Source organism: Microchirus variegatus (genome assembly GCF_963457635.1).
Source record: "Microchirus variegatus genome assembly, chromosome: 20".
NCBI classification, from domain to species: domain Eukaryota; kingdom Metazoa; phylum Chordata; class Actinopteri; order Pleuronectiformes; family Soleidae; genus Microchirus; species Microchirus variegatus.
Window position 1 is genome coordinate 20,963,552 of NC_139821.1, and position 12,619 is coordinate 20,976,170.

The window sequence follows — 12,619 nt, forward strand, 5'->3', positions numbered from 1 at the left end:
CATGATCGGACTTTCATAGGTATACATTGATGTTACCAGACTGTTTATTCACTTTGGCTCTTTGGCTTTTGAGAGTTTGCATTAGAAAATCCCCGTAAATCTGTTTCCTGTGTTCATGACAAACTACCACAGAAGAGACTAGAAGAAACTGGAAGTTATGATGATAGAAGTGTCTGAAAAGAACGAAACTTCATCATAGTCACCAGTAAGAGAGATCAGCCAAAGGGAGAGGAATACAAACGTGTTTCCTTCCAGTCATTGGCTGCATCATAAATGTTTCATCCCTCCTCTTCTTCTCCTCTTCCTCCAGGGAGATGAAGCGAGACAGGGAGCGCACAGAGCTGTGGCGAGGCCTGGAGGAGTACCAGGAGCGCCGGATGCAGATGCTCACCGAGGCCGCCAGGAACCAACGCAACCTCCAGGAGCGAGGAGAGCGAGGGGACCCGCCGTCGCCCTCGTCCCCGCAGACGGCTCACTCCGACCTGCCCGAGCCCAAACACAGCGGGGCCTCCTCTGCAGCTGGGGAGAGCGCCACCTAGGTGCTACTCTTTAACATTCGGTTAACACAGGGGTTAGGGGACAGGGAGAAGACACGACAGTGGTGGTGTAAGTGTTGGGGAGAAAGAGAAAGGTACAAAACAAAGCCTCCATTGTTGTTGTTGTTGTTGTTGTTTTTGCCTTGCGTCATCGTGAACGTAGCTTTTTACGTTTTTTTTTTTGATCCAAGGTAAAAAAACAAAACACACAAATGTACCTTTTTCCTGACAGAGTTGTGTGAAACTGGTTCACTTTTTTTTTTTTTTTTGCTGTACGCACACATTTACGTGTCGGATCAGAAGGCGAATATGGTCCACTAGTGCAGACTTATCGTTTTAAGTAAACAGCTGGTTTATTAAACTGCAGGTCAGTACCTAAATAAACCGGGAGCTGGCCTGTCCTCAAACCTGCCTTTCAACGACACCGTGGACTTTAAACACCAAACCAACGAGTCTGTACTGTGGCTCTGTGTTTACCTTCTGAGCTCATGTGTGGACAGCACAACACGTCAACGAAAGGAAAGAAGCAATTTCACACAAGAGGTCCCAAAACTATCGCTGCCCAGGCCAGACACACACACACACACACACACACACACACACACACACACACACACACACACACACACACACACACACACACACACACACACACACACACACACACACACACACACACACGTATTTGCTGTAAATATGAGAAGATGGGAGCTCCAGAAGGTAAAACTCTTCTCACACAACATTAACTGATAACAAAGTATTTCACACACGCATAGTACACACACATAGAACATATACTGGTTCTGGCACCACGTTCTGTCAGGGTTCCACACGAGAACGAGTCTAAAGTCCCTCAAGGTTAAAATAACCACAGATGATGACGACGATGATGATATAAAGTACAATAATGCTCCTTCTTCTTACTTGTTACTCTACTACTACTACTCTACTCTACTCTAAGTACTACCGATGATGATGATGATGATGATGATGATAATGTTTTTTTATATATATGTATATATATATATATAAATATACATATGTCTCTGGATATTTCTGTAGTGTATCATGGGAGAAACACTAGTGTAGCAGAAACCACGATAAAGGGGGGGGGAATATTCTGAGCTCATAAACGTGAGCGCCGGGATTCAACAGACCTTCGACACGGGGAAGAGTGAACTGGATTTCGGCGGTGGCTGTTTTTCTTTTATTTTGAAAAAAATCGGTTTTGGATGGATGGCGGTGTGGTGGGCGGGCTGTTAAAGGGGCCCATGTGTGACAAAAAAAAAAACTCCAGAAACATTCCACCTTTAAAGGTCATCACTATGTTTATTTATTGACGTGTTTTTAAGAATGCGAACGAATGCTACGTGCGCGTAAATCCAGGCCTGACACGTGCATTGAATGCATTTGCCCCCGACGCTAAATTAAACTTTGTTTGTATCCATGTTTGGTAGCTAACACTGCCTCCTAATAACGTAAAAAAGGTCGAAACCATGATGGCGTACTACTACTACTACTACTACTACTCCTACATTTACTGCATGCTCCTGCAAAAAAACTCCCCACAAGGACCACAACTGGTCCCGGAAAAAAATAATTTTGACCACTTTTAATCGCTTTAGCCGACGCTCCCCACCCAACAGAGAGGTCACAGAGGTGGAATGAAGCGCACGCCGAGCGTGTTTTGGTGTCAAACATAAAGAAAAACGCCATCATCCAGTTGTTCTTTCTGAACCCGCTCTGGGTTTGATGATGATAATGATGATGATGACTTTCTCGACAACAAAAAGAATCTCTTTATTCTTGTCTGATGATATTATGATTGAGCGATAAAGGCATAAAGAGAGGGGGGAAAAAAATCATTGAAAAAAAGATTTTAGCAATATTTTCATTCTTTCAGGATAATCTGTGTTTTTCGGGGGTGAAACAAACACGTGTTTCCTCCCCTCCTTCTTCTTTACTCTTGTTTTTACTCCTGTTGCGTCCTTGATATTCACATTGTCTTAAAGGTACTATCTGTGTACAAAATATTGCTTTGTAATTATGTTGTTTTATTTTCTCTGTTTTTTTTTTTTTGTATGATCTTGTTCATTTTTGTGGAGAAAAAAAACTGATAACTGATGCTATTTATTTTCTATTTGATCAGGAAATGTAAACTTATTTGAGGATGACGGTCAGGTTGTGTGTGTGTGTGTGTGTGTGTGTGTGTGAATCAGAGAATCGTGGACAGAAAGACGAGAGAAAGCGCTTTTCTCTCTCGATCCTTGTCTTCTTCCTGAGGGACAGGGTTTTTGAATCCGAATGTAACGCGAAACAAAGCGATTATTTAATTTAATTTAATTTTTATTTTTTCAACGCTTGAGACGCATATAGACATCTGCCGGCTGCTTTCGTAACCAAACATTTGAAAAAACTCTTCAAATCACACCTGAGTCAACAAGGGTTTAAAATCCCTTTATTTAAGGGTTCTGTGGTGCAACTTTAATCTGATACAAACACATTTGTGACATAAATACAATTTCATTGTTGAGCCTGAAGTCAAACTAAAGGCTCATATGCAAGAATTCTGCATCTTTTGGCCATCGTATAAAACCCACCTGCGTCATCCCCATGGCAACCAAGCAAACTCATGATTGGACACTTTGGAAAAAGTGAGAAATTAGAACCCAAATGAAGGTTTTTGAGACAGTGATTCCAAACTACGTAAAAGAGCAAAAAAAATCAGGGGAATTATGTGAAGCAAAAATTGTTTTGATTCTCTCAATTACCCACAAGCCCCCTGTGGGAACCACTGATATACTTATACTTGTCCCTGTTTTCTGCACTGATGTAACACACGCCCCGAAAAAAACCAAAGCTTCACCTTTTAGTTGGATTTCAAGCATTGTTTTGATTCAGGCCAAAAAAAACAACACAAAAACCTGACCTCACTGAGCTTATTTTATTATTTTTATATATTTTGGCACGCTTATTCACAAACACTCATGATTGTAATTTAGCCGACTCCCGGGGGGAGGGGTGGAGAAATGGAACACCCCCAAAAAGCTCCCCACTGTTTTTTCGAAAATTCTCAACGACCCCATTGATCCACGGACGGTTTTCCCTCACTTCTAGAACTGTATCCGTTCTAGAAATGCTCGAAAACAGCGAGCGAGCGAGCGTTTGGAGAGATTTTTGACCAAATTTAATCAAGTAGGCGTGAGTGGATCGGATGAAATCAGTCGGTGAACATGAAAACACGGAGGAGGACGAGAACAAGGAAAGGAAAAGACATAGTTAGACGTTAGAATGGCAATAAGTCAGAGCAACAGTAACAATGAAAATAATATAATATAATGTTATCGAGGAAAAAAAAAAAACTGCATAACGTAGCAAATGTCACTCATTTTCTAGATTTGCACTGTCTGCCCAATGGTCTGTGTTTGTTGTGTTGAAGAAAAAAACCTTAGAGATGATGACGAGACAGATGATGATGATGATGCAGAAGGAGGAGATGATGTATATTTTGGGGACCAACACAGTGGTGGTGGTGGGGGGATGGGGGGGGGGGGGGGGGTTTGAATGTAGAGAGGCTTACTACTGTATGTAACATTACAGCGGGTGTAGAATGGAGAAAAACAAAAAACAACAACTATGTGCTCAAAAAAAAAAATGAAACTTCACTTTGAGAAAACACTGCGACGTCTGTGCTGGTTTTATTTACGTGTCACGTGTGTGTGTGGTGTTTGTTTGTCTCGGCTGACTTTTTAGGTCAGTTTAACGTCACATTTGTTCAAATAAATGAGGCAAAGGATGAATTTGGGATTCGATAATCGAGCACAGATCTCGGCAGTTCTCGATTTAGCAGATGTCGACGTACGCGACCGTTCAAAAGTTTGCGCTCACCTATGCAATGTTTTGTGTGTTTTCCATTAAAAGTCACACTTTTATTCATAGAAAATATAGTCAAGACATTGACAAGATTAGAAATAATGATTTTTAAAACTGTTTTCAGCTGTGCTAACATCGTTGCACAAGGGTTTTCAAGGGTTTTCTAATCATCCAATAACCCTTTTAACGCCATTAGCAAACACAATGTACCATTAGAACACTGGAGAGATGTGAATGTAATCTCTTCTATTCACACAAGAATCCGCGGCGTGCCCGGTGGGAAAACCAGACGTTTGCAGCTAGAATAGTCGTTTACCACATTAACAATGTTTAGAGTGTATTCCTGATTAATTTAACGCTATATGCATTGAAAAAAAGTGCTTTTCCTTAAAAAATAAGGACATTTCTAAGTGAGCCCAAACTTTTGAACGGTAGTGTATTGAGTTATCTCATGTGTGTCTCCTTATGTTCAGTCCTTTGTCAGAAGTTTACATAATTGGGAGTGGACTTGTTGGATGAAGAATTACACACACACACACACACACACACACACACACACACACACACACACACACACACACACACACACACACACAGATACAGGCTGAGGTTAAGACAACATAGACGAGCATCAGCATTTTCCAGGGAGTACTCATTATTTCTGGCTTGGGGTACTCCTAATGGTATTTCATTGTAATTGCGATGATGTCAGAGTGTCCGTCCGCCCTAATGGCCCTTCTAAAAACAATAACAAGGACAGATTGGTTCCATTCACTGCTTATTTGAGCGCAGAGAGAGACACACTCACACAGGACTCCAGCAGCTCGCGAGATCTTCAGCAGAAAGGGTAAGAAGTTTTTTTAACACAATTGTATAAAGTCAAGCATTAGACTTAATTCCACTGTAATGCCAGTTAATTAAGACTCAGGTAGATGGAGTGTAAACAGAATCTAGTGTCTGAGTGTGTTCTACATCGTTGTGTTCATGCAGAAAAGTGATTTAATCTCAGTCGTGAAATGTTCCGCTAAGCTTTTCAGGGCACTCTAAGTGGTTTTGCTTGACAATGTGCAGAATAATGAAGCGGGTGATGTCTCCAATGGCATTTTAGAGGCAGGACTCTTGATTCTCGTTCTGAACAAATGAGAAAAACTGCTGCTCCTAAAGCACATGAAGTAACTCCCATGTCAGATTTTATATGGTTCTGCACCAACTTCTTTAATTTCTGTCTTGGCTGCAGTTGCAAAAGTAGACACCAGAGGGAGATGTGGCTCAGTGTGATCACCGATCACCCTCCACACATCACTTATTCATTTGTAGGTTGTAGGTTGTAGGTCATGTGATAGATGTGAATATTTAAAACAAATACATTTCTAAACTAACCTCTCTCTCTCTCCATCGTACCCAGCATGCATCTCCACCCTCTGTCCCTCTCTCTCCTCCTCCTCCTGGTTGCCGAGGCGACGGTGATGTGCGTCGCCGTGACGACCGCGCTCCACGGCTTCCGCGGCTGCGCCGTGCGAGAGTTCTCCTTCGTGGCCAAGAAGCCCGGCTGCAAGGGCCTACGCATCAACACAGAGGCCTGTTGGGGGCGCTGCCACACCTGGGAGGTAACGCTTACAACACACACACACACATACACACACACAGAGTAACCGATGTAGGCTATTTCTGAAAAAGGCTCCATAACACTGGAATTTCGAGAAATCCAATGAATGATTTATGACCCAGGACTCAAACCAAAACCATAAAATGGCTGACGTCCCCCATTCTCAGCTCTGACCCATATGTTACTGTCATAAAAGGTACTCAAATCACTGCGAGCCCGGCGAGGGAGGGAGGGAGGGAGGGAGGGAGGGAGGGGGTGAACTTTCACTGGTGCTTGTTCTGGTCCAGATTCATATTTCACCTCAGAGTAATTGAAAAACCAAGTTTATTGGGTCAGGAACTCAGAGATGGAGAGAGAGAGAGAGAGAGAGAGAGAGGTCTGATTCAGCGACATTAGCGATGACTCATGGTAGGACGTCAATATTAGGGTTTAACTGGCTCCAAAAGCAAAACAAAGGCGCAATCTTAAAGTTCATTTGCAACTGCATCTCAAAGAGAACGAAAAACTCCTTTTGTTAATCTCCTCAATTAATCCTAATCTCCCTCAGAGGGGGGAGTTCAATTTAAAAAAGAGACAGTGAAAGTTCCATCACTCACAAAGTGTGGACACACAGAGTCGTCTTTGGAATGGAAGGCCGATGGTTCAATTCTCGACTCGAATCCAACTTTATTTATACAGCACTTTAAAGACAACAACAGCTGAAACAAAGTGTTGCTCATCACAGATTAATAAAACAGATAAAACCTAAAAACATGTGACCTAATATAACTAAGGACAAACAATAAAACATACAATAAAACAATAAAACACTGTAGAAAATATAAAAACAAGTAGTGCGTTAGCGGCGTCAACGTTAACGCACGACACATTGACGACTGACTGACTGTGACGTCATGTTTACGTGACTCCCGATTGTTAAAATGAGTCTCTAAAGTAACGCTTAACTTTAAAAACAGAGGAACACATACGCAGTAACACAGGTACGCTGGTTATTTGTAGCGCTGCTCTTTTTCGTTTAATATACAGACCGCTCCAGTTCGTCAGTAGGCGTGCTAACAGCGCTAAGCAAGCTAATGCAGCTAACGGAGCTAACTGGTAAACAGTGCCTGGACTCCGGTGTCGCGGAAACGCATCATGGGTTAGCGCGCTTTAACTTGCGTTAACCAAGTGCCCAGCACTAAACAACACAAATAAACATCTGAAAAAAAAAAAAAAAGATAAAAAACAACGTCTCATAATGGGTCGAAAGCCAAAGAGTAAAAATGGGTTTTAAGATGTGTTTTTAGTGAATTCTACTGCTCAAGAATCCCGTTAGTTCTTGCAGAGGCAACACCAAAAAACTTACACACTACAGCTTTAAATGCTCTTTACACAAATATCAAAGACTCCACTCACTCACAACAAACCCTTGTGTTCCATTCATTTGTGATTTGTCTTAAAACCCCCATGCAGAAACCGGTTCCGGATCCTCCCTACATCCAGCGTCACCACCGCGTGTGCACGTACAGTCGCACGCGTCACATGACCGCCCGGCTGCCGGGCTGCCAGCCCAACGTCTCGGCTCTGTACCATTATCCTATGGCCCTGCACTGTCACTGTGCCATCTGCTCCACACAGGACACCGAGTGTGAGACGTTCTGAGGCGACAGAGCAGCAACAACACTATATACAGTACTTTATATATACTATATATACTATATATACAGTCTGTCTGTCTGTGTGTGTGTGTGTGTGGAAGAAAGAAAGGAAACACATATTAAACAAATAACAAATGGTGAAACGAGAGATCTGTGATTCTTTGCCGTGATTTTAACAAAAACGTCAAAGCCAAAGTCAATAGCGGACTCAATGAATTAACAGAAGAAGAGTACAAGAAGAGCACGCAGATTAAAAAAATAAATAAATTAAAATAAAATAAATTAAAGAGAACCAAAAAAAGAAAGTATGAGAAATAAAGTAAAAAGTTTAAAAAGTATACGACTGAACAGGAGTGACTGTAAAAGGCTGCACGCCGGTTGACACATGCGATTAGATTAGATTAGATTAGATTAGATTAGATTGGATTGGATTGGATTGGATTGGATCACATTAAATTAGATAAGATAGATCAGATTCGATTAAATTAGATCACATTACATTATATCAGATTAGATTACATTACATTAGATCACATTACATGAGATCAGATCAGAATAGATCCCATTACATTATATCAGATTAGATTAGTTTAGATCATATTACATTAGATTTGATCAGATTAGATTAGAATTGACTTTATTGGGAAAATCCATTTGTTGCAGGAGCTTTAGGATTCAATTTCAAAATGCACCTTTAAATGCACTATAACCTTTACAGGTGAACTGAAGTTAATCTTCTCTAAACTTTTGCATGTCCAGTTGTTCAGTGTTTCAGTTCTTATTGAATAACATGCTGGTGATTAACCGCCAACATCACAACAACTGTGTGATGTAGTGGTTCAGTTGTTATTGAAGTTCTGACTCAATGACAATTTGTCTTCAAACAGTCGTCTTTATCGTGATGTTCAAATGTTGACATCATGAGACCAAGACAACACTTTAAAATGATCAAGTTATTGAGACACTGAGAGTTTTTGTGTTTGACATAAAGAAATCACCATTGCATCCTTGTACTTAAATGCCCTGCTTTCATGGTAGAATATCACTGCAGCATGAACTTTACATCGGGACATTCTTGTCGAATATCTCTAACTTTTTGTGAGTCGTGTATCTCCTCCAATAATTCTGTGGTTTTTAATCATTTTCTGTAAGCTATCTAAAACTTAAAAACAGAGTGGCTGGAAAATACTGAGCCTATAAGCCTCTGTGTGACCCGTCTCGGTGCCAGGACCGTTTCCACACAGAGACAAAATAAAAGTCCCCGTTCAAAGGTTTAGATAAGAACCACCGGGGAATGAATGTGTGGTCATGTGTGTGTGTGTGTGTGTGTGTGTGGCCTTTTAAATGGTTGTGAGGACACTGTTTTTGGTTGAAAACCCGTTGTTTTGAAAGAGGATCAGTGGAAAGTGAGGACAACGTTATAGGTTGAGAGTTAGCTGACTTTTAGTTGTGAGTTATAAACCACGAGAATTCATGGTTTCATTCTTTCTTTGATACGCTGACACTTGTCAACACCAGTAGTCCAAAAAGGGACTAAATCGTGGTCCTAATGAGGCACAACCTCATTTATGAGGCGCTCTGGTTAAAGTCTGGATGAATTAAGATGTGACTGTAGCAAATAGAAAATAAAGCAAACGCCGCTGCAGAATAGAAATTTATTGGGAAAACGACGCCGTCACAAACTGTACAGTGCATTCTTTCTCTTCTCCAACATTCTTTGGTTTCATCAACAATAGATTATTATTTACAAAAATGTCAGCTCAAATTCATAAATATAAATAACATTTTGTACATTCTTTTAGTCTCGTGTCTACGTTTAGTGGTTATTGCAAAGAATGATGTGACCTTGATGTTCATAATGGATTTTACTCACTGAAGAGATGAGTTAACGTGATGTTCTCAGTCATTTTGACGTATCGTAGCTTTCAAAATAAGAGAGAGGTGAAAAGTTTTATTACGTCTCTGCGTACCTAAGGTTTATACTCACTATGAATGATAGTAGGACTATTTTTGTGTGTGTGAAGGTTCATTTTTCATGTAACACAAATGTGCGTCGATCAAGTTTTCTCGAGGAACCGCCCTTACATCACATTATATACACACACACTCTCTCTCTCCCACACACACACACACATACACAAGTGTACAGTTTCAATACTAAAGCATTGGGTAACCAGAGCAAACATCAGTCAGTTTTTTAGTCAAACGTTTCAGTCGTATGTGGTGAAGGTGGCTCTGCAGATCCATCTTTTCATCTCCTGCCAAACCTCTTACAGAAAGAAAAGAAAAGAAAGAAAAGAAAGCAAGAGCCCACCTCCTGATTTTGAGCGGTTAAGGCGAAATAAATTAAAGTCAATTCTTTCCCAATCGTGATCCGTGGCATGTTTTAGATGTTGCCCTGCTCCGGCACACCTGATTCAAATGAATGGGTGTGAAATCACGGATTGGAAAACAAAAACACTGCTCTGTGCCACATATTGTAGAAATAAGCTGGTGGGAAATTCTTACTGAAACTATACTATAATTCAACTGTCACTAGATCGGGATCCTGGCTGCTCGTTAGCGTCAGTAGCGTGACTTGCGGCACATGTCGCAGCGGCAGGCCTTCGCCGTCAGTATCTCTATTTCTTCATGGTGACGGCCGCGGGGGCAGTCCAGGTGAACTTTGACCTGAGGGGGACACAGAGAAGACAGAGGCTGTGAAATCACAAAACGAAGAATACAAGAAAGTAACCAACAAAAACAACACAAACCTACACCTACACATGTGAACATACAATAAATAGGTATGTCAATAAAATCACATAAGTAACAAATACATAGATGACTGAGCCTAATTCTTCTACTTTCTGCCTCCTCCTCCTCCTCCTCCAGGTCTCACCTTGGCGTCCTTGCTTATTGTGCAGCAGCGGGAAGTGGACGTGATGTTGTGCGTGAAGTTGGACGCCACCAGCACAGAGTACCTGGACGGGAAGGCACTGGACTCACAGTAGCCCACACAGGCGTAGACCAGGTGGGTGCCTTTACATGTGCTGCGGCGGTCGCTGCGGATGGTCACGTTGAAGGCTGGAGGAAAAAGACAGACGCTGATTTTACAGCATTACTGTTCCAAGAGTTTTAGTCTCTAAAACTGAAGACTAAATATTATAGACCAGTGTTTCCCAATCCTGGTCCTTGGTGACCCCTGTCCTGACCCCTGCTCCAACACACTCGATTCAAATGTTGTACGATTCTGTCGTGAATAACTCACGGTAAAGGTGACAGCCAGGGGCGGGGCTCTCGTGGCTCCGACCAATCGGGGAGAAGAGCAGCAGCAGTGACATCACTGGCAGCACCAGGAGGCAGAGGTGTGAGGTCATGCAGAGCGACATCTGAATGGCAGTCTGTGGGTTCCGAACAGGAGAAAACATGTTAGAGTCAAGAAAATGAGAAAACGTTTTTACAAAAACTATACTCAAGTTACTATAATTAAGTTTCTCCAATATCACGCTGTTCAATTTGTTTTCATAAAGTTTTTGAGGCCAAAAAGTGTTCTGTTTTAGCTTTAACTTGGGAAACCAAAGAGTCGGTGACCTTCTTTAATCCCCATTTCAGCAGCTGAACTTTGCCCTCAAGCCAAAGCGTTGCCCAGAGCAGCCTCCTCTCCGCTCTCTTTGCGAAGGTGATTTCCCATCCTGCACGTCTGCCCGCGTGTCACTCAGTGGAGCAGCAAGTGAATAATGAACAACCAGCGACTGTCTTCACCGGTTCACTCTGCCTCATTTGACAGCTATCTGCTGACACACGTGTGCACAGTTTCAGCGCTGACTGACTCGTTTTTTTTGAATGTAGCTGAGCACCACTTTCACCAGTATATCACCATATATATATATATATATATATATATATACATGATCCTGAGTGTCCATGGATGCACGTGGCCATGTCCCTCCCTCACAAGCTCACACTGCAAACACGTGTGTAAACAATAAAGTCATGTTTTCCTGGAGAATTTGGAGATCCTGACCCTTGACCCCCTCGAAAATGGCTGTTTCCAGCTCCACTTTAGTGTTGGGGATCAAGGGGGAGGACATTAACGCTGCCGGTGAGACCAAAATGAGCAGGTCAGGATTCCCGTGCAAGCACGTGTGTGTGTGTGAAGGCCATTAACCCGTGTGAGTTGGCAGGGCGCGGGAAATACCCCAGCTTCTTTTTTCTCTCTGGTTCCACGCCTGAAGGTTTGGTGTTTGACACTCGGGGAAGTGACAGTGGGAGGGAGCCTGGAAACGTTTGGACCCTTGAAGTGTGTTTAATATTATTTCAACTTCTCTTCTGAGACGATTAAGGCCATTAAGAAATGTTTCCTTTAAGCCTAAAACTGTCATACACCTTTGCTAAAAAATGTTATTCAAATATACTCAAGACTTTATAATATTGCAGTGTTAATCCAGCCAAATAATCTGTATCTTTGTACTCTAAATTAGATTGTGGTATTGTTTATAATGTATCTTTACTTGTATTAAATGAGAATTTATCTTATATAATAATCTATAATCTATCAAATAATACAAACAATCAAAGTTAAAAAATTAATGTTATATGCATCACAACACTGGATTTAACACAGTGTGTTTTTAGACTTTATTGATGCAAAGTAATTAATGAATAATAAATCAATAATGTTCACTCGTATAAAACACTTATGTATAATGAATAAATCTTATCATGAAAACTGCAAATCAAATCCACAAAAGTATTTTTACTGCAATGTAACCAATGCAAATAGTAAAAAAAATGCAAAGAAATGCTAAACATTATGAGAAATATGAATAAACATTTACCCACAGGTTACATTGAACTTGCAGATTTTTCTTTTTTTTGCATTTTTTTTTTGTTGCATTAAAAGAGCAGATTTTTTAAAATCCATTCTATCATCTGAACTTTATTCCAGGTGTAAAAAATGAGCTGGGTCTTACCTGAGGATGCAG

General features: G+C 41.2%; 3 protein-coding genes across 3 annotated transcripts in view; 2 read left to right on the plus strand and 1 right to left on the minus strand.

The window, feature by feature from the left end:
- ppp2r5b (protein phosphatase 2, regulatory subunit B', beta) overlaps positions 1-539 on the plus strand; it is a gene marked incomplete at both ends in the record, with an annotated part of 32,252 nt that extends 31,713 nt beyond the window's left edge. The window contains one exon of the mRNA XM_083906993.1: positions 311-539. Coding sequence (XP_083763119.1) covers positions 311-539 — 229 coding nt within the window. The remainder of the gene's footprint in view (positions 1-310) is intronic.
- Positions 540-5,815: 5,276 nt separating this feature from the next.
- LOC310941893 (glycoprotein hormone beta-5-like) lies at positions 5,816-7,656 on the plus strand (the record flags this gene model as incomplete). The annotated part of the gene is made up of 2 exons (XM_083907140.1): positions 5,816-6,016; positions 7,468-7,656. 2 exons carry the CDS (start codon positions 5,816-5,818, stop codon positions 7,654-7,656), a joined length of 390 nt encoding a protein of 129 aa, XP_083763266.1.
- Positions 7,657-10,217: 2,561 nt separating this feature from the next.
- gpha2 (glycoprotein hormone subunit alpha 2) lies at positions 10,218-11,023 on the minus strand (the record flags this gene model as incomplete). Its single annotated transcript, XM_083907141.1, has 3 exons — positions 10,218-10,322; positions 10,534-10,718; positions 10,903-11,023. The coding sequence occupies 3 exons, from the start codon at positions 11,021-11,023 to the stop codon at positions 10,218-10,220; spliced, it is 411 nt and encodes a 136-aa protein (XP_083763267.1).
- Between the last annotated feature and the right edge of the window lie 1,596 nt (positions 11,024-12,619).